Here is a 22,743-nt window from a genome sequence, read left to right on the forward strand (position 1 = left end):
AACAATAGTGGGGTCAGTATCATTATTCAGCATCATTTAAATAATTCGTATTCAATGTTTTTTTCACGCACCCAACTTTATAATGCTGACCCGAAATTGTCGAGAACTGGATAACTGACGATTCGGTATATAGTGCAGTTCGTCTTCGTATGCCTAAGGTGATAGAATAGTTATCAATTTTTTCTAACAATATTACACAAGTACATAATATTTAGAACCAACCTGCTATATAATACATAATTACGTGGTACCCATATATTTTATAGGTAGGTATTACGCGTGTTATTTGCGTTCATCCAGTTTAATCGTGAAATTCAAACACAATAATTATTCATTATAATCAATTGTTATGTCTTATGTCTATACTCTTAATGTTTTAGCGTCATCGTCGAATTTATCATTATGAGTATAGCAATAGCCGCCGTATGAATAAATATATATTATGCACATTCTAGAATAATTGTTGTATATGTACACGACTTATTTACAGCTACGTTTTCGGTGAGTCAAATTTATATTTAATATAATTATCATTTTGATAATTTACCTATATACCTATCTAAATTTTCGTTAAAAAATTTAAGGTGTTTATAAATTCTCATAAATGTACTAATTATGGATAATAAAAACACATTTTTCTCAAATTAATATCATTATTCTTGCGCTCGAGAAATATCTTATATAGGTAATATTATAAATTCTTAAAACGAATAACAATAATAACGATTATTATTAATTATTAGGTAATTATTTATTAAAAAATGAAATTGGGCATGACATTCTGTGAGTCTTCGCATCATACAGCCAATCAGAGCTGCTGACGTACTCTACTAATTTTCTATTGGTTATTATTATTATTATTATTGGATGCGTTTTAACCTATCTTATCTACTCTAATCTCAATATTAAGTCCGTCAGTCGTAGTTAGAACGCAGAGATTTAAATATCAAATCCCGCAGGACCGTTCAAAGCACCGAGCCGTTGTTACGTCTTATGTACACTTCGACAATAATAATTGATTCATCGTCGATTCAAAGGTGGGTCATAGGAGATTGCTCATAACTATACGTCGCTTTAAACAATTATTTTAATATATTGTAATGTATAATAGTATAATATAATACATATACTTTGAAATTCAAATTTTACAGGAGAAACACATAATTTACCTATTTTCTATAACTTATTATTATGTTCCCTTTTCTAAACAAATGAAAAAAAGATACGCATCATACTGTTGGGTGCTATACCTACTATTATAGGAACACGTAACTAGGTTTTCGTTAGATGTTAACACTAAATAAAGGATTTAGATACAAATTACATATTTCTGTACAAATCTGAAAATATCAAAATATTGGACATGTCCCCTAACTGCTAAGAAAAAAGATTTTCACAATGTTAAAGTTTATTTATAAAATTAATTTTGATTAGAAATGTGATCATTTTACTGGCATTGTTTTCGTTGAGAGCTTCTTCCATATTCGATGGTATAGCGAGTTTGTTTCTTATGTCCCGGTATTTCGTGCAAACTCGGATGATGTGATAAATTGAAAGGTCTGTGTGGACTTACTTTTATAGTAGGTATAGATTTATATTTTATTATTACATTATACGGTAACAATGGTTTCATATTTTTTAAATTATATTATTGATATTATTTAATACTTCCCAAACTAACGTTTAAATACTCAAACAAATTCAACACAGTACTGTATGGTTTTGCGGCGCTAGTGATGTGAGTCTCGTAAATTTACCATGTAAAATTTTACCGGTAAAGTAAATTTACCATAAATTTACAAAAAACAATTTACAATTTACATTTTTTTTACCACTCAAACAGTTGAGTGACCACTTTATTTGTAGGTCTTTGTATTTTTTATCAAGATATTAGGATTATAATACAAATTAGGATTTTTATAAAATGATAACGACAGTTACGTGATACGGATTAAGGTGCCCACACACTGCAGGTCTGCAGCGGTAGCGGTGGCGGTAGCGTTAAAATGAGTCTGGACACAATTTTACCGCCACCGCCGAGACAATAGAATTTTACCGCCACCGCTGCAGTGTGTGGGGACCTTTATTGTGATATAGTGTACGGGGTTACTGATACTGTTTAATACGATACGCTATTTCTTATCTTTATCTAATCACATTTATTTTGAATACAATATTATTATAAACTTATAAATAGCATGGTCATAATAAATAATAATAATTTTCAATATAATTGTGATTATAAAATTTGTTATAATTGTGCTTTCGTACTTTTGTTCAATTTTATTTTATTTTATGATTACTTATTAATAAATAATATTATAATAAGTCATGAAGCCTCAACAAATTAAGAAACAATATTTTCAAGCGTGTCAAAATAATAGACAAAAATGTCTATTTTGTAACAACACTTACAAAGAAAATGTTACGAGATTTTTTTTGAAACAGATTAAAATTGTTTTAATTTTATATTTTAGTAAAATAATTTTACTATGATAAATTAATAATTATTAATTATTAATTGTTATTATTAATAAAGGGATTAAATATTAATACTTTATTTTATATTTATCTTGCCTTCTTTACATTATATTGTGAAAAAATTCAACAGGTACGTTATAATTTGAATTTTAATAAAAATTTACTAATTTTACCGTAAATTTGGTAAATTTACACGGTAAATTACCAAAAAATTTTTTTACGTAAAATCCACATCACTCTTTTGCCTAACTTGTTGATTGAAAATTATTTTTTTACGCAAATAATTGTATATTTAACAATACATTTTTTTTTAATCTGTATTTGTCGTCCAGCGTCCTCCAATATGTAATAGACAGACAGATTCCTTCTATTTTTATTTTCACATAACACTATTGCAGCAAAATTATACAGTTAATAGTCAACATTATAATAAGCAATTAGAAATTAATACATTTTCTTAAAATATATGTATTGTTTTATTGATACTAATAAATTTAATCAATTAAAAGAAGTACCTATGACACTGAACTTTGTGCACTTGAAAGCATAATCTTAATCAAATCGGTCCTTGATATAAAAATAATTAACATTATAAAGTTTAGAGAGAATTACAAAATTACTTTTACTTAATAATAATGTTTTTGCAAATTTGATTCATAACATAATTTAAGAAATGTCTCATGAGACATTAATAAATGGAATATTCAATATATTATATAGATTTAGGTACAAGGTTACTTTTATTTATATTTTTCAGGTATAAGGAAATAGTAAAAAATGGAACATTTTCGGCAACGGTTATGTTTTTCTGCGCCTACTACATCTGATATTTTATTGGATCACGAACGAAATAATGTGAGATAACTGAGTCGTTTAAATTTTATAAAAAATGCTTAAATATAAAATACAAATTATGTTTTATGTGTGTGTAGGACGTTCAAGATTTAATGGTATTTTGTGGTGCAGACAAAATTGGAAATATGATTATATTATGTGTTGATCAAAATTACAATTTAAAACAATCTAAATCTGTAATACACATACGAGATCCCACAGGACTTGAATTCACAAATCAAGGTATCCATACGTATCTTAATTTTCTTCAGATAAATTTCATGTTTAAAATTTAGGTAAATCTTAAGTTGTATCGTTAGCTTAAATAACGGATTTATTTTTTTTATTAAGAAACATAATTTATTTAAGACCTTACATTTAATAATAAATCAATAAGTAACAACTAATACGCCAACAATATTTCTTGGTTTTGTTGTTTCTTTTAGAGACAGATAAAGGATCTTATGAATTTTCTAGTTGGAAAACACTCAGTCTCCAATTTCAATGTACAGTACCTATGCAGACATGGAGAATTGTATTCAGTGGACGTCTGAGGTTAGAAAATACACAAATATGCTATAAATTAAAACAAAAATACTTACTATTATAAATAATTTTTTTCCATAGAAACGGCGGGAATTATCGTCACTTCAAGATAAATTTCTTGTAAGTTTAGGATACAAATATTTTTTTTATCTGATTGATAGCTACCTACTAACAATTAGATACATAATCGATATGGTTATTTTAAAAATCAAAAATTATATTTAGATTTTAATTAGAAATATATTTGTATGTTTCGAAAACAGTTTTTTTGTATTAAATAATATAAAAAACATAAAATACTAAAAGACACTTTCAAAAAGAAGTATTATGATTATTATATTAGTAGCTCAAACATAGTACACAATACACATATACAGTTATTAGTTGTACAATTTTAATTTATAGCCTTGCTTCAATGTTTAGATGGAAGCCGTTCGGATTTCCAGTTTACTGTGGTAAAAATAATACATTTTTTAAACACGAAATCGATCATTCTGATCCAGACTGGTAAATGTTTTTATATAAGTTAAATCACAATGTTGTAACACATTAACATTATATATTATTTTTGATTTTACTACACGGTTTAGCATTAACAATTTATTGGGATTCGATCAGTTCGGTCAAATTTCCGGTTCTATGGTCGTTGACGGTAAAACAGACATGATAAACATGCATGCTATGAAATTAAGACGGTGGAATATGTCAGTAGACGACTCGTTATTTGCTGGATTTATGAACAGTGATACAATGTATTCCGTACAGAAATTAGAAAGGTAATATATGTTATAGCTACTGGTTTTTACTATGATATTGTGAACTTGGTTTGTTATTAGTATATACAATATTCAAATTAATTTGTTTTTCAATATAATTATTGGACTGGATTTAGGATAAACTGCCGTGGGCATTTCAAAACAATTTCAGTACACGAAATACTGACGCCGGATGAAATACATTTCGTGAGTGAAGAAAACGATAGTCAATCAATCGAAATATATCATAAAAGTGATTATCTTACTCTATATATTTTAACTTTTTCCCCTAGATTATCCTTTCCGGACTCCAATTTCGTTGATTTTATATTTTAATGTTATAGATTTCAATTTAAATGCAAATTTAAAAAGTCAAATGATTGTCAACCTAAATACTGTGTCGATCGAAACCGTTATTGGAGACAACTTTAAGGGAATACTTTTATGTTTCAAGTAGGTAATATTCTTTTAACGGCACAATACTATACGTATTAAAAAATTAAAACACTACAACTAATATCTTGTTTGTGTTGGTATTATTCATTCATATCTCCATTATGTCATTTAGCCATTTATGTATCCTTATCCATATTATATGAACAATATAGAAGTATAATAAAATATTTTATGGACTTTCAGAGAAGTGCGTAAGACAGACAAGTTAGTAAAATGTACAGAAGACATTTCTGTAAACGATCATAAAATCGGTTTAACCGTTAACTTAAACTCGGAGATGTGCGCGTTCAGCAATATAGTAGGGAACAAAGCAAAATCTCTGTTCCGATTAAAAAAAATAATCGCTAATGGTCTGATTAACAACGTGAGTTACACATTAAATATTTTGCAAATGCACATATTGTTACTATTACGCACGCTTTAGATTGAATTTTAATCTATGAGAAATGTGTTGATGGTTTTTATACTAACACGATATTATTTTGTGTTGTTTCGACTTGAAGGCTATTGTCCCCGAAGGTATATGCATCACGACGACTGCGATGAGAGCACATATAAACGAAAATAAAGAATTGTCGAACTATTTAAACAATGCGATCGAAAAAGCAAAACAGAGTGATTTTGAACAGTTATCGAACTACTGTGAACGGTAAGAAAATAATCATTCTCTGTTATTTCAGCGTAGGAATTATAATATGTACCCAGTGGCAAACTGGCAAACTATTTCAACAAAACATCGGGAGTTAACCAGGCAGGCTGCTGCTGGTATAGTGGACATGTAGCTTTTCATACAAATAATATTGTAAGAACTTTCTCATTTTCCCAAATTCTTTTTTTCGTTTTATGAAACGTCTAATGGCCAATATTTTTGCACTATTTACAATTTTAATAATATTAAATAATATTTTATAATAGTTCTATAAGTTTATAATAAGATTTCATGAGAGAAGTAAATTACAGAAAAGCTAATCAGGTTAAACATAGACAAAATTCATTAAATTTTCAGGGAGAGGGGCTAACATTTTTAGTATCAACATACGCCACTGAGGCCCTCGGTTTAACTACAAATTTAAAAAATAGGAATTATCTAACCTATTAAATATATTTGTACCTATATAAGTATTAAATATTAAATATTTAGTTTAAATATTTTTAAATAAGTTAATTGTATACAATAAATACATTTATTTGTAAATGTACGGATATTTCAATGTACAATTTATTGAAATTAAATATATATATATATATATATAGGTATTTATAATTTGAATATTTTAAATAAATATACTTTTGAAAGAAAATATTCGAATTTACATTTCAAATTTGTGTATACTGAATATATTTGTAAAGTATTTTTAACAAATTTTTATCTAAAGCCAATAAAATAGTTTTCCCGGACCAATTTATTTCATAAGCCCGCCATTGGATGTACTTATTACGGGCATGTATATTATATGCTATATTGTAGTATAATATAATATATTGTTACGTTCAGGTTGAACTATCAGTGGCAGTCAACAAAACTGTGTGCTGAGTTGCTGGAGGCGATTTCAAACGGTGTGAGCAAATACCGCGTATACGCCGTCCGTTCGTCTGGAACGTTCGAGGACGGCGAATCGACATCGTCGGCCGGTCAATATATCACCAAACTAGGCTGTGCCGGTCGTACTTACGAAATCGCGGAGGCGGTTTTAGAGTGTTGGTCATCAAATTTCTCGGCGCGAGCTCTGACGTATCGAAAGTATATACATATATATATATATTATTTATAAACGTGCATGAAGACCGAATTATACAATTCAACACGAAATACATTCGTGTTAATTTATAAAAAAATTAACTTCAGGTCTTAAGAGAATGTCAGCGCAATAATGTTTTCTTTTTCTGACCCAAGCGCGAGCTCGGAGTGGGGACGCTTAGCTCCCAAACACATAAGGGATAAGTCAAGAATGAGTTTTTTTAATGAGACATAAAATTGGCTAAAAATAAGTAATGCTGTAAGACTTTGACTTTTTTTTTAAATTTAGCAACTGCTTAGATTTGTTGTACTATTTATTAAGGATTGTCCTGTGGTGATACCAACTTATTTTTTTTCAAATGAGAATTAATTTTTTTATGAAAATTATTAAACTTATTTCACACTTTTAAATCTAAATAATCGAAAGCATGGTCCTCGAGTATATTTAAAAGTTTCAACAATTATAATTTGAATAAGTACATTATGAAAGAAAAAATTGGGTATGTAAATACTTAGTGAAATAATTACTTAGTGTATAATTATTTTTGTCAAGTTGTATTTATTACAAGTCATTTGCAATTAACTTGACTTATTAGAAGAGTAGTATACAAGAAAACTCAACCTAAAAAAAATATGAAGGCCTCTCAAAAAATGTATAATCCTTGTTACGCCTTTGGTTAGTTCTGCTGAATGCAAATTTACTATGTTGCGCATTATCCAGAGTTAATACTATGACATCTCTTAATAGACTTAACAAATGATATTTAAAAAATAAAATAATGTTTTTATGTGGTTTATAATACATATACCACTATCACCGTGGCATTGTTGTTATATCCATCATTTGGTATCGTAATCGCGGACGACAGATTGTTGCGATTAAAATATTAAACTTCGTTTTCGCAGGAATAATGGACAGCCGTTGATGTGTGACATGGCTGTGATCATTCAGGATCAAGTGAGTGGTCCAGGAGTGGCAGGAGTTGCGTTCTCTAGAGACCCGAACACCGGCGATCCCGGGAAAATCACCGTGGCCGCTAGTTACGGTCTGGAAAAAGCGGTGAGCATAACCAGTAACTATACTCGTATTATATAGGTGTAATTATTTAGTACTTATCGGGAATTTGTTCTTATACACGCCGTGAAAGTAATCCAATATAATATAGGTATGTATTACACTGTATAATACTATTACAGTCTACAATAACATCAATAACGAGATCCTACCATTTACAATTATTCAAAGGCTAAAACACTTAAATTTTCATAAGCTGCACATTTTATATCGGACTTGATTTGCCTTGAGGGGAATTGTCTCTCATACACCCATATTGTAAATAGTAATAAACAATCATCAAATCAATTTCAGTAAAAAAAAAAAATGTTCTTATTATTACTAGCAAAGGAAATTCTATAGTCAATTATAGTTTGATAAAATTTCAAGCAAGGTAATCAGATTTAAAACCATGGCACAAATATTTAAGTAATAAATCGTTATTAATATAGGTAGTATTTTAAAAGAATGTTGTCCTAGCGTATTATAATACTTACATTTTATTATGGTTATATTTGAAAACTTTCACAATGTTTATTGCTAATAAGTAATAATATTGTCATAAATTATTATTTTTAATATTTACATATTAAAATGAAATTAACTATGTAAACAAATATAATTGAGGGAGCGGTGCCAAAATTATTCGTCTCTCCGCCTCAAACCCGTAATTGAAGATAGTATGACGGTTCCAAACCACAGTCTTCTATATGTCTATACCAACGTCTAACTATAGTTAGTATGAAAATCTGTGTTCCAAACCACAAACATATTTACATATATTATTATAATAAAATGTTCGAAAATATGGATAAAATATTCTTATCATTGTTATCAATAATTAAACTTATTTATAGATATATATAGATAGTTATGGCTATCATTAAAAGCACAAAACTATTGTTATACCAATGACTTGAAAACAATTCCCGATTATGATTAAAATGAAAAAAATATTATTTATTTTCAAAACTAATAAATACATAATATTTCATTACACAGTTACAAATAATTAAAAAAATAAAAACCATTATGAATATTTATTTAGTAATAATAATTAAAAATTAAGTATAATATTATCAAATTTCATATTTAGGTTGCAAAATACTAAATAGTATAATTACATAATTTCGTATTTAAATGCTCAGCGCTCAAAATTTCGTTTAGGTACCCGAGGTGTGTCGCACTGTGCATAATTTTAGTCACTTTAAGATGTACAAATTGCGAATACATGTAAAGATGTCTTAAAAAGCTTAAACTAACATGTTACAGGGTGTTGTTTCGGGATCTGTCGAACCCTACGAGATCGTTGTTTCTAGACTGCAGTTCGACGACGACTTCACTTCTTCTGCAGCAGGACTCTCGCAGACAATGTCGAGTAAATATACTTATTTTGCCATCAAGTAATTAAGATGACACTAAATTGAATTACCATTATACTTATACCATACAAAGTATTTATATCATGTAATACATAAATAAACAACCACGTATAACACTCGTCAATTCATTTTACCATACATCTATATTTTATAGAAAGAAAATTCTAATAAATTAAATATCAGATTGAATATTATATTTTATATGGTACTTAGTGTGAATCCAAATTTTTTTGTATTTTTTTCATGTTGAATACTTGTTATACTATCCATGACAAAGAATTCAAAGTGTTTTGACTGAACAAAATGTGAATTGTATAGTTACTTTATAAGTATCTACATTCTACAAGCAATGCTCATTATTTCTCTGTATAGCTGTTGTAGTGTACCTTTACTTATGAATTATAGCCACGTCATGTCATTACGTCAGTATTAATAATAAGTAATAACAATTATGAATTGCAGATTTTATCGTTGAAAACGACGATGATGCGAAACCGCGGTGTGTTTCTGATGATTTGGTTAAAAAGTTGGCCGACATCTGCGTCCGAGTGGAAGGCGTGTTTGGTTCACCGCAAGACATCGAATGGGTAGCTGTAGAGGTATTCATTTTGCGTTTAAGTAAAATTCTGTGTTGTTTTACACTAAGTCAAGGTTCTGACGTTCTATTAAAGTATTGTAGATACAATTTCAAATTTTCGTTTTCATACATACGCGGTTTCATATTTGTATTATTTTTGCCGTTTATATATATTATATATAGAACGACTTAAAATAGTAAAAAAAAAATGTATTAATTATTGCAATAACTGAGCTCTATTTGAAATTCCAAATATATAATAATAAGCCCTTAATAATTGTACTTTCATCTGTAGTATTGACATATCGATATGGTATCGAGTTTTATGAACGAAACGCAAGTGTGATATATAAAATAGTATGCACATTTTCTAAATACATTCAAACCTATTATACGAATATGGTTTCAAAATTGCGACTTAAAAACGATTGTCGACAACTAACCGTTTATTGTATAGGATAAAAACTAATCATTTTAGGTATATAAACAATAAACATACGTCAACGTCATACCTTATAAATTCATTATCGTCTTCCGTCAACAGGATCAAGTTTACCTTCTCCAGTCGAGACCAATCACGTCCATATTTGCTTGGAATAACGACGAAATCTCCCGAGAATTTGACACACCATTTACGAGCGACGACGTAGTGATGTTTTATAACGCGAAGTCAGACCGAGAAATAATATTGCGTAAAGAGTACAACACATTGTAATTAATACAATTATTTGTCTGATTTCAGGGAAGTGTATCCCAAACCTATGCACACTTTATCGTTGACTTTGGATTTATTTTCAATGTATCCACTGTTTAAATTGACCGAAAAAGAGCCCACTGATATTTATTGTAACAAACAGTTAAACTACACTCACAACAATATTTGTTTTAACGTGTGTCAAGTAAGTGCCTATACTAACAAAAACTTAATGTTTTTTTAACTAAAATTGTATACCTATTTTTTTTACGGAAGATATTTCAAGATTTAGAACCTGGTAGCGTTTACGTTAAAATAATTGAATATTCCATAGCCGGACAATCTTTTTTAACAAGTGACATCTGGGACAAAATATTACTAAAAAATCGCAGTTCTGCATTACAACAATTTTTGAGATCTATTTATTCATTTAAGGTAGTTATTTATTTTGTATATGGAATATACATATGAAAATATATTGAAAAATGTATAAAATATCATTTAGGAAACACTATTCCTCGAATCACGGTTAAACGAAACACATAAATTGATTTGTAATGCAAATATAGAACAATCAGATACGGCGTTCGATCTTTTAAATAATATCAACAGCGTTGTGGATGTTTTAGAAAAGGTATTATACTTAAATTACAAAATTATTCTATATAATAAAATGCTCTTATAACTTAGGAAAAATTTATAAATATAGTTAGGTACCTTACATTGTATATTATTATACTTGTAATATATTATAAGTTATTCAATATTATATTTTTCTAAATAATTTATTTAAAGGTCACTTATTGTCACGTGGCATCAAGCATGAATAATGTAATATCACATACATTATTGGCAATATTAGGACTAGATTTCAATAAAGGTAAACTTATTTAATTGTTAAAACTTTTTTTCATAAATATAATTTATAATACAGATTAAAAATTAATAAGACTCAAATTTTTAGACTCGCCTGTTGACACATTATCCAATTTAGCAACTTCAATTAATACTCCAGACGTAATAATAAACGTTTCAATCTTAAAAGATATTCAAGTAAAATTTATGAACATATAATACTGTGATAAATTGTTAATTATATTATTTTATTTTTTAGGCTATTGCTGACGTTATTTCTGAAATGCCTTCCAAAAAAGAATTTTGTGATTTGCCCGTTGAAAACTGTAACGAATGGTTAAAGTTGAACTGCGATAAAGGTTATGACAAAGTGGAAGACTTTATAAAAAAATATGGACACCGTGGTATCCAAGAGGTTTGACTTACACTTATTTATAGTTATTTTTTAGAAAAATAAAAATTAAAGATTTTGTAGTATTTAACTAAAACTTTGGGACTGAAACTAACAATACTGTATGTGAAGTATAATAGTTTGGCTAGATCCAACAATAGTAAAATAAAAAAAAAGCATATTAGATTTCACTGCCTTCATTGATTTCCTTACATATTGCCAGTGGAAATTTATATTTAATTCTTATTGCCCACGTTAGTTAAGAATCAAACTAATCTTTTGCTAATTTTATAGCTAGATTTTGGTTCAGAAACATGGTCAACTGATCGTAACCGATTATTTTCCTGTCTTCAATCGTTAATATTGTATAAACACCGTCAACCCGATAACAAATCAATAGAAATCGATTCTAGTACTGTTTCAAGAGGATATTTTAAAAAGTATTTTAAATTATAGTTAAACAACATTTAAGAAAACGTCGAATTGATGTAATTAATTAATTATAATGTATTTTTTTGTTATCATTAGAATAATATTCGATTATTTATTAAAGAAATATCGTCAAAGCATTTCGTATAGAGAACAATCAAAAGATATGCTGGTGCAGATCACTCACAAGCTCAGATTGGGTTATCGAAAGCTCGGTGAAAAACTCGTAACGGAAGGAAAAATGCCCGATTCGAAACTTATTTTTTTCATGTCTCAGTACGAAATAAGAATAATGTGCGGAAACAATAGTCATCCCGAAATTGTACACAAGTGAGTGTATATTATAATTTATTTATAATATCATATCTTGATTATAGATATTATAATAGGTGATGACATCTATCATAATTAATGATAATACACATAAATTATTTCGACTTATTGTATTTTTAATCGTTACATAGTCTTCTCTTGATAGTATTATTATGGCTATCTCGTGTTTAATAAACAAAAAAATATATTTGTTCTTGCAATTATTTTATTAAATTTTATAGAGCAATGAAAAGACGTAAATTGTGGCCCGATTGTGCTTTGTTGCAGTATGACGACGTGTGTTACGGACCACCTATTCCTAAAAAATTTTTAGACGAGGTTGATTATTATTTATCTTATACTTTATGTATATTTTTTTAATCCTTACAAATTGTACGTATTTACATTAATTAAAATTCCTTGTATTCTACGTACAGGAATCTGTTTACAGTTCTACGCGGTTTAAAGGTTGTTGCGTGTTTCCTGGACGGGTTAAAAACCGTGCGTGTGTAATAGAGCACATCGAAGACGCGCGGTGTTTGCGGACAGGAGACATTTTGATCATGAAATCCGTCGACATAGCTTGGTCACCATATTTCCCGATTATTTCCGGTTTAGTCACGGAGATCGGTGGTGTAATATCTCACGGTATGCAATGAAAACAAAATAATTTAAATCCTGCAATATGTACAATACCATTGACCACTATTATCGTTTTTGTACATAGGAGCCGTTGTCGCTAGAGAGTACGGGTTACCTTGTCTTGTTGGAGTTCAAAATGCCAAAAAATATTTCAAAACTGGTAATACAAATTAAAAAATAATTTGAAGGTGTTTAAAATGAAAATTCAACTTTGAATTTCAGGTGATATGGTAATCCTAGATTCTGAGAAAGGATTTATCGTTAAAGATGACAGTGATATGACCAATTGAAATTACATACAACATAATAGTTCATATTTATGTATCATTTAATTTTCAAGTAAAATATATAAAATAAAATAAATTGAGAACAATACAAAAAGTTTAAAGAACATAAGATTATAAATAATAAAACTATTTATACTAATCTAAATAATATGTACAAAAATTAAATAATATAAATATGTAATACAATAATAATTTACCGAGACACAATTATTATTAACGGTATAAGCAATACTGCGCTTATTTCAATTTACGTTTTTAAATTTCTTGTAATCCAATTCATGAAACTCGTAACTCTGGTGTATACTCCCGGGTACTGTCCTTTGCCGCATCCTATTCCCCAACTAACAATACCCACTTGGGTCCATTTACCGTCGTTGAGCATCAGAGGACCTCCGCTGTCACCCTGTTTTAATAAAAAATGATAATTAAAAATATATATTCGCATCGAAAGACAGTCCGCCAACCGTGATATTAAGATTTTATACTTACACTGCAAGAGTCTCTTGCTGCTTTGCCAGCGCACAAAAAGTGGTCAACAATCCCGCCCGGGGCCGCGGCTCCGTACTTGAACTTGCATTCTTGGTTTGTCCACACCGGTACGTTGACCTTCTGCAAAATCGCCGGTTGTGGACCACCTAAAAACAGACAACAAATCGGGCTGATTTTCAATTCCAAAAATGATTATGCGTTCGTCTCCTTCAAAACTCACTCTCTTTCAAGCTGCCCCACCCGATGACCGTGGCGGTCTGTCCCGCGTACATAGATCTGCTCGTGGGTAAACATATCGGGTGCACTTGCTTATCAAAGTTCACTGGTTTGTCCAGAGTCAGGAGCGCGATATCGTTGTACTGGAATCAAAATACATACATACAGGTTATCAGACGTAAGTTAATGTACGACCTTGAACATAGGACGTCCAACGTCTTACTAACCAGAGTTCTTTGATCGAAACCTTTATGTCGAACCACCCTTTTGATTTTTCTCTCCATGTGCTTCACGTCGGTTTTACTTTTGATATTGTAGTCTCCGAGATTCGCTGTCAAACGAGCTACGTCCCACGAATTCATGCTACAATAAAATTCCAGAATATCAAGACGATGTTGGACGTTTAAAAATGTCTACATCAATACTTACTGAGCAACGCAATGTGCCGCCGTCAATACGTGTGTATCGTCGATTAGAGATCCTCCGCAAAAATGCCTGCCCGAGTTGAATATAGCTACCTGAAATATTGTTTGTCATAGTCAAACACCTATTGAGCACATAGTATGCCTATACCTATGTACTACGATATTGGGAACACCACGAACCATTGTCGTTTTAGATTTGTATTCACTATAAACTATGTGTAAATGAAGATACTCAGAAATCATTATCTAACTATGGATCAACTACCTGTAGTATGGCAGTCGAAAAATTATACACCGGAGAACAATAGGTACTACTGTCTGTAATAATAGACGAGATCACAATGTGAAACAATTATTTTCACTATTATCATGAAGTATATATTATGATGTTTGCAATTTTTATAATATGTATATCACACACATCATAGATGATCTCTATTTCGATTGACATTGAGATTATTGTACCGTGCGGTGGACATCGGAAATGTATAGATTATAAACAGAAACCCGTCATAGGTTATTGAGTTTAAGCTTATCTGCAGTGTATGTATATAGGCTACTTTGGATTGACCTAGTTTCATCGATTACCGGTGAATACAAAAGATATTTTACCGTGACATTTGTGTGCGATGCAAATATATTACACGCGACACTCGTATTTACCATACATTACACCAGTGGTCATTTATTTCTTCAAAAATTTTGATTTAGATTTTGTTTATTTTAATACAAATGAGTAAAAAAAAGTGTTTTGCCCGCTAACCTATGACGTAAATATATATGGCCCGTTGGTAATTTGAGTTTGAGACCACTGCATTACACTATATAAGACGTATATACTTACGATCCACGGCCATTCTCCGGGATCCGCGTTTTGACCGCCGACGATCCTCTCTTGATCTTGTGGACCGTTTTTCAGACCGCACTGATAATCGAAGCTGCCGCTATCGCCGTCCACATAAGACGGTGTGGTGGTAGGTTTATTTTGCGGGGTAGTATTAGTAGTGAAGTTTTGATGTTGGAACGGCGGCCATGGCGGAATAGTCGGATGCTGCGCAGGCGTTGGCTTGGTCGGATGCGTTGGCTCGGTCGGATGCGTCGGCTCGGTCGGATGTGTTGGCTTGGTCGGATGCGTTGGCTTGGTCGGATGCGTTGGCTTGGTCGGATGCGTTGGTTCGGTCGAATGCATTGGTGGTGGCGTGTGTGGAGGATGAGTAGGAATTGGCGGTATAGTGTGGTCTGGAGGGTGCGTTGGCAACGGTGGTGGCCAATTCGGTGGCATTACCATCGACGGCGGTGGTCTTATACCTTCTTCTTTATGACTCTCTCCGACGAAGCTCGGGTGATCGCAGCACACGCCAAACATCTAAGTGCCAATCGGTGTATGATGGTTACAGTAGCGTTTTTATTTATTTTTCAATGTGCACAAAATTATAACGTAGGTATATACATAATATTATTTTAGTATTTTATCGTTTAAGATGATAATCGTATTTTTAAAATAACGTTTTTAAGTAAATAATATTGGCTTGTAATTTTTAACGATAATTATTTTCAAATATTGGAGTTTGTAAAATCATTTAAAACTAAGAATTTACGACCAAAAAAATGTATGTATAAAAAAAAATATTAATATAAAGAGGAACATTCAAAGATTTTCTATTTACGTAAAAATCAAATATACGGACCTATAGTCACCTAAATTTTGCATTTTTATTGCATATTATTACATATTATTATATATTATTATGTTTGTGTTCACCTGTTTGTGGTCCATACTTATGTACGTACACGTATCGTACATTCCCATCATCCACGAGTCCCAGTACTGAAAGTTTGGCATTTTGATGTGTGGATAGCACTGTCGAAAACTCGTGCACTTGCCCAACGTGCCTCTGCCCGTCAGACACGGGCCTGATACCATCCCCCACGAACTCTGTCTTTTTGTCCTCGACGTCCTGTCGGTACTGATATCGTCGGAGGTTTGTGGGCCACTGTTACTCACAACCGGAGCTTGGTGGTGATCGACATCACGATCTGTCGAATGTCCCTGATCCACAGTATATGCTACAATAATAAAACAAATGAGCCGTATTATTTTAAGTATATTATAATTCAAATTTTTAGATTAAGTTTTAAATGTCGAACATTATTCGCCGCGGCTGCCCACTATATAATATGAATAATATCGCCTATCGCGCAATGTCGCGGAAAACGTGGGTCCCCAGATATTAATTATTAAACATTATGATAATATTATAAACTCTGCGTGAGAATACCGATGGGATTTATACGGTACAAATATGATTACAGTATGATAATGTATGCATACATAATACACGAGTCAACTTGACTAAACTGTCGTTATTTTATCACGAATATTCATCAATAATTTATACAAGACGATGTCTGCTACACCTATAATAATAATATAATATAGAATTACACGTGTACACGCAAGTGAACAGAAATATGGTTTACGATGACATTAAATATTAATATAATATTTTTTAGATAAGTCTGCAGGCGCACTTTGTGTTATCGAGACCGGTTCGACGCGCGTACGTAATATAAATAAGCTTAGTCCAGCGACGCGCGCAATAATAAAAGCTTTTACGACGACGTTCGTTACATCGTTTTCATAATCTATTAGGTTGATATTGTTATTAAATTATAAATTATATGATACATTAAGTGTTAATCTCGATTCCCGATTCCATTAGCGAGAATAGAACGAATAGAATAATTATAGAAAATCGTTGGTGACCTCCACGGTTCCTGCATTATAAAAATACTCGCGATTATAAATAGACACGGACACTGGACATAATACAAGATTTTGAGATTTTTTCGGTTATTGTATCAATTTTTATAACTGGCTAAACTAGCACTTATACGATTAATAATAAATACATTTAAGTTACATATAATACATGAAAAAAAAATTATTTTTAATAAAAAAAACATACTTTAGGGGTTAGAGAATATTTGAGAATAAAATTCATTTTTGTGAATATTTTTCCGTAGAAAATAGTTATATTTATTATATAATAATTTGTATTAAATATTCTTTGTATTTGTTGTTTATGAACCAATTAATCGTTATTCTAAACAAAAAAAAATTGTTTAAACTGTAAACAATACGACTGTATAAAGCGAATTAATTAAGTAAATTTTAATTGAATAATTTTTTAATCGTGTTTTTTAAAGATTTATATTAAAAAAAATATAATGCCTATTTAAATTTCAAACGACATAATAATGTTTGAAATGATTTAACATCATGATCAAACATGATAAACATCATGTTTAAAAGATTTTAAGAGAATATAAATCATATTTTTTTTTTCAATAAATACCTATATTTATTTATATAATAATTTAATTAAAAAAAAACTAAATTTACCTAAACAATACTTAAACTCGATGAGGACTCTTTTCGAGGGTTTATTCTCCTCGTTCTGAGATCTCTTTTCACGCCGACGATTAACTGTCTCTACACAGTAGACATATATATTACATTATAGGTGTACGGATTTCTTAATATTTTTTTATTAATCATCGATTTGTAAGCATCAAATATACGACAACGCATAGGTGACTGCGATATCACGCGTTTTTCCCGACGTTCGCAAATTTAATGAACGATGATTATAGGGCTCGGTAATGTTTTAATACAGTGAAGCTGGGCTAATGACCCAACGGCGGTCCGATTAATCATGCAAAAACGGACCACCGTTGAGCTACGCCATACATATTATTATACGTATATAGCGCCACGCGGCTTAATCGAAACACGAAAACGCTTCCGGCGAACGATACAGGTGGTATACATGTAATAAAGTTTACTTTGTACGCTATAATATGTAATTTAAGTATAACCAAAACCGAAATAACATACACCTCAGTGCCTGTGTTATTTGCGGGCGTACGAATTTTTTTTTTCGCTTATTCTTACTGAAATCGTTCTTATTCCAATTATGAATATTATTTAAAATCACGACCGCGTCGTTCGAGCAGCGTTGTAGGAATAATATATATCAGCCTTTCGGATAAATTATTATAATCCTGCGAAATACACTGCAGCTCGCCTATAACTTATACCTACCGCGAATATAATATTATGTAAAGAGACGTGTTAACCGCGCTTTGATCTTTCATGTCCAGGCGTCAGTTTCGACACGACATAATAACATGTTACAGGTCGTATATAGGTATACATACACCTATAAAGTGTTTACGGTAATTATTATACACAAATTAATATATGCTTGTAATATATCTATGTATCATATTAATAATATTTGTCTGCGGTGATTCGAGCACAACACGCATATTATTATTTCGAGCGATCTGGTTTTTTATTTTTAATAAAACTAAATACACTAATACTAATTGTGGTTTTTATAGTAATAATCGAATGACGTATGTATGAATGTATGATTAATAAGTCGTACCATTTAGGTTTCCGCGAAAATAAATAGAAAGACTAGAAAGCCGTTCTACGTACAGACTACAGAGTACCTATTAATCAGCACATACCCTAACCCAACGTAGGTATAAGGTTAAGCAAATCAAAACAAAAACAACCGTTTATAAGCTGATAATTATATGTACAATATAATATTATGTATATTACCTATATGCGTATTAAATGAAATTTCTATTGCGACAGACCTCGCAATGTTGGGTTAGTATACCTATATAATACACCGAAGATCGGTATTTCTTATTTAAGATTCATTTTGTATACATTTCTAAATATTTTAAATAAACTTGAAATATAAAATACATTTTTTACACCATAAAGGTTACCAAAAATTGTCCTGGACCACCCCTAAATTTCAGAATAATATATGTCGAACAATAATAATGTTAATGATTTTAATTAATGTACTATGTTGAATATGACGAAAACTATACTGTCTTTTTTTTTATTTTCAAATATGCAAAATACCTACGTGCCGTGTAAATGTGTAAAATCGAATTCGCGTCGCGTCGATTGCTAATAATATTGTGTTGTATTATTGGGACCCACCTACTGCCCAAAGAAAATGTTGCAAACCTGCCACCCGATGGATTTGCCCAGTTCCCCCTCGGTGAAAGTTATCCTAACCACACATAGGTACAAACTTCGAATTCATTAAAAAGAAACGAATTATTTATAATTTTTCTATTAACATTTTTTAAAGTCATGAGCAACTTTGTTCGGTTATGCGACGGTATACATACTAAGTAATAAAATATAATAACTATCATCACAAACTATATATAATAAATGTGTAATAAATCATAGTAATATAGTCATGCCATCATCACCCAACGCATTAGAGTATATTATTATGTACAAAATTGTTATTTGTTTAATACAGTCAGCCGCTTCCTCGCGTTATGCCGACTTCACAATTTTATAATATTTAATGGTCATGCCGAATCGCAAAAAATCGAAACGAATAACACTGCAGTGGGGGGTATAGGCTTTTATTTGAAATATATAGCTAAATTTCATCATCTGCAGACATGAGTAGGTACATAATATTATAGCGAGCATTATAGGTAGGTACAATGTATACAGGTACAGTCAAATCGGAATCGGTTAAACGACCTAAAACGTGTTTAAAATTCACTTTTGTTCCCGTTCTTCCTCGTGTACATACGACACGCACACATTATACTACATAGTGCATACGTATGGTGTTATCACACAAAACCAATTATATCTCTGCCAAAATATCCACACACACACACACAAACACACACATACAACACACTCGATCTATACGTCTCCACGGGTCACATCCTAACTCATAAATTCACACGCCATTTATATTAATGTATTTTTAACAATATTTCTGTATATCAAATAGATGGTTTTTTTTCGTAGCGGTCAGAGTAGTTTACATACATATGTATATATATATATATATAAACAATCAAGTCTTGGACTCGGCCACTTTGTTTTCTTTTACTTTTTTTATTTTTATTTTTTTTACGCTTTAAATATCTTCCAAACTGGTCATTCGCAATAATATTATACTATATCACAAAAGTTGAACAGTCAACGTGGGTCAATATACTCTAATGCACACATCATGAGCACGCTCGGGTTACCGCCATATATAGAGGGGATGCAATGTGTATACACTACCTACATTATATTAGTATAAGACGACTATAATAATATATATATAAATAAATATAAATATTTGCGTTTTATACATTTTGTGCTCGTTTGTAGGTTATTTCACTGCGCAAAATAAGAGTTACGACTAAACACCGTGTACACCACCTATATAATATAGAATAATATAATTCGCATAAATGACACCAATAATAATGTTTCTTGGTCGTGGGTATAATATAGGTAAAGGTATATATTAGCGGTACCCACATAACCTGCCCAAACTGAGTGAAAACGATAAATTTGAAAATAAAATTCGCGCGATACTTTAGGTGGACATACGGAACAGTTGTTAAGTATATGTATGTATGTATGCTAACAACTGTAAAAAATATATTTATCATATTTTCTCCAAAATCCGTGTCACCGTTTTCGTAGTAGTCAATTTATTTTAGTTTAGAAAATAATTACGTTACAATTTGTATACATCTGATAGGTATAAACACTATATACTATAGCATCATTATGATGATTATAATAAATGTATATTCATATATACATATAGCTGAAATAATATAAAAAAGCACAAAATGTATTCCATGTTTCAACATACTTTTTAAGAGAAAACTAAAAGAGGCGTGTTAAATATGAAAATTTCTACTTATAATTTTAACTTGTTGTTTTTATTATGTTTTGAATTAAATAAATCGAATCAAATCTATAGATATATAATATTTTTGAATTAAATTAGATATCTGACAATGTGAAGTTTTGTTTTTGAAATCACTTAGTAAACATTCGCTGCCTAGTACATTATACTATCTTCATAAAATAATAGATGTTATCTATTATACGTCATGGTTATTATTTTATTAATATTTTTATTCGTATAATATATAATATATTATACAATATAATGACATAAAAAAAAAAATCGCATTCTATGAAGGTGACACTGTAACTAATAGATTGACCGATCTATGTATAATTTATGCATAACTACTTGATTAACATAGCTCTACCTAGATGACAATGCGAATTATTATCCTTTTATTATTTATATTATTTAAACAGATGTATGATCATGTTTGTTTTGATGTGCACACTGTACAGTAAGTTGATTTATGAGTAGCCGTGAACTTGACGAATCTATTGTCCGTTATTTCCTCGGATTCTTAGACTGTTAAATTATGTACTTAAACTTTACAAATTTGTTTTATCCTGAACAGTGTTTACAATTCATCAAACACTTGATATACGGATGCAGTATGATAAGTTATTGTACGAGTAAAACCAAAACCACAGAAATATATATACCTGTATATTGTATTATATATATCTGTGACCAAAACCTTATTTATAGATACTATGTAATATTTTTAATTTCTGGGGTCCCGGTATTATATATTTTATTTCATGAGCTTAAACGTGACAAAATATACATATAGATATAGATAACTAGATAAGCATTGCTTCTATATAATATATATAATATATGGTAATATTATAAATATATATTATATATTATAATCCCATTCCAATGTACCTATAATCACTATACCTAATAAGTAATATTAGTTGTGTTCATTCAACGGCACCTACCCATACAATTATTACAATAATATAAATAATATACTATAGGTACATCTAATATGGTTATTCACTTAGAATGGTGATCATTTTTGTTATATCTATACGTTTCATAATCCATTAAACAAAAAATGATTTGTTGAGAAAAGAAATACTTCCCATAAAAAATATTTGATGTTTCTGTCGTAATAAATGTGATGTCTCTGCGCGTGTCTTTACTTTACTAATACATAACATACCAAATTTTACGTTAATAGTCCTATCTGTTTTACTCTTTTATTTTAAATATTTTAGTGAATTTCAATATTATCAAATTAAAGGTAAGAATATTATCTAAAATATCTCAATTTTAAAATGATACATATTTTGTAAATTTTAAAATGCTCATAATATGCTTCAAAATTGTGTCCGGACACAGTCGCAAAAAATTTAGCATGGATAATTGAGCACGTAGACAATTTAACACGCG

The 22,743-nt window shown here is 30.2% G+C and overlaps 2 protein-coding genes across 7 annotated transcripts in view; one reads left to right on the top strand and one right to left on the bottom strand.

Moving 5' to 3' along the window:
- Positions 1-13,509, top strand: LOC114125873 (putative phosphoenolpyruvate synthase). 6 transcript variants are annotated; one of them, XM_050199167.1, is made up of 31 exons: positions 1-158; positions 381-501; positions 744-1,037; positions 1,435-1,580; positions 3,239-3,336; positions 3,414-3,558; positions 3,762-3,870; positions 3,943-3,981; positions 4,285-4,368; positions 4,452-4,637; positions 4,754-4,869; positions 4,961-5,069; positions 5,256-5,436; positions 5,576-5,721; positions 6,568-6,813; positions 7,717-7,870; positions 9,137-9,242; positions 9,709-9,845; positions 10,368-10,492; positions 10,566-10,722; positions 10,794-10,952; positions 11,023-11,151; positions 11,313-11,397; positions 11,482-11,570; positions 11,632-11,787; positions 12,058-12,203; positions 12,292-12,522; positions 12,747-12,843; positions 12,942-13,152; positions 13,232-13,306; positions 13,369-13,509. In XM_050199167.1, the coding sequence occupies exons 5-31, from the start codon at positions 3,259-3,261 to the stop codon at positions 13,434-13,436; spliced, it is 3,564 nt and encodes a 1,187-aa protein (XP_050055124.1). In that variant the 5' UTR covers positions 1-158; positions 381-501; positions 744-1,037; positions 1,435-1,580; positions 3,239-3,258; the 3' UTR covers positions 13,437-13,509. The 6 variants fall into 6 exon arrangements, with proteins under 6 accessions (XP_050055124.1, XP_050055126.1, XP_050055121.1 ...); XM_050199169.1 differs by having other exon boundaries at positions 1,435-1,557; XM_050199164.1 differs by lacking the exon at positions 1,435-1,580.
- The window catches only part of LOC114125874 (serine proteinase stubble-like), a 16,314-nt gene continuing 7,026 nt past the window's right edge, over positions 13,456-22,743 (bottom strand). The window contains exons 2-8 of the mRNA XM_027989667.2: positions 16,326-16,630; positions 15,408-15,929; positions 14,568-14,656; positions 14,366-14,501; positions 14,143-14,281; positions 13,923-14,068; positions 13,456-13,836 (exon numbers count right to left, since the gene is read on the bottom strand). Coding sequence (XP_027845468.2) covers positions 13,681-13,836; positions 13,923-14,068; positions 14,143-14,281; positions 14,366-14,501; positions 14,568-14,656; positions 15,408-15,929; positions 16,326-16,630 — 1,493 coding nt within the window. The 3' untranslated portion in view covers positions 13,456-13,680. The remainder of the gene's footprint in view (positions 13,837-13,922; positions 14,069-14,142; positions 14,282-14,365; positions 14,502-14,567; positions 14,657-15,407; positions 15,930-16,325; positions 16,631-22,743) is intronic.

The sequence above is a fragment of the Aphis gossypii genome, chromosome 2 (genome assembly GCF_020184175.1).
Source record: "Aphis gossypii isolate Hap1 chromosome 2, ASM2018417v2, whole genome shotgun sequence".
NCBI classification, from domain to species: Eukaryota; Metazoa; Arthropoda; class Insecta; order Hemiptera; family Aphididae; genus Aphis; species Aphis gossypii.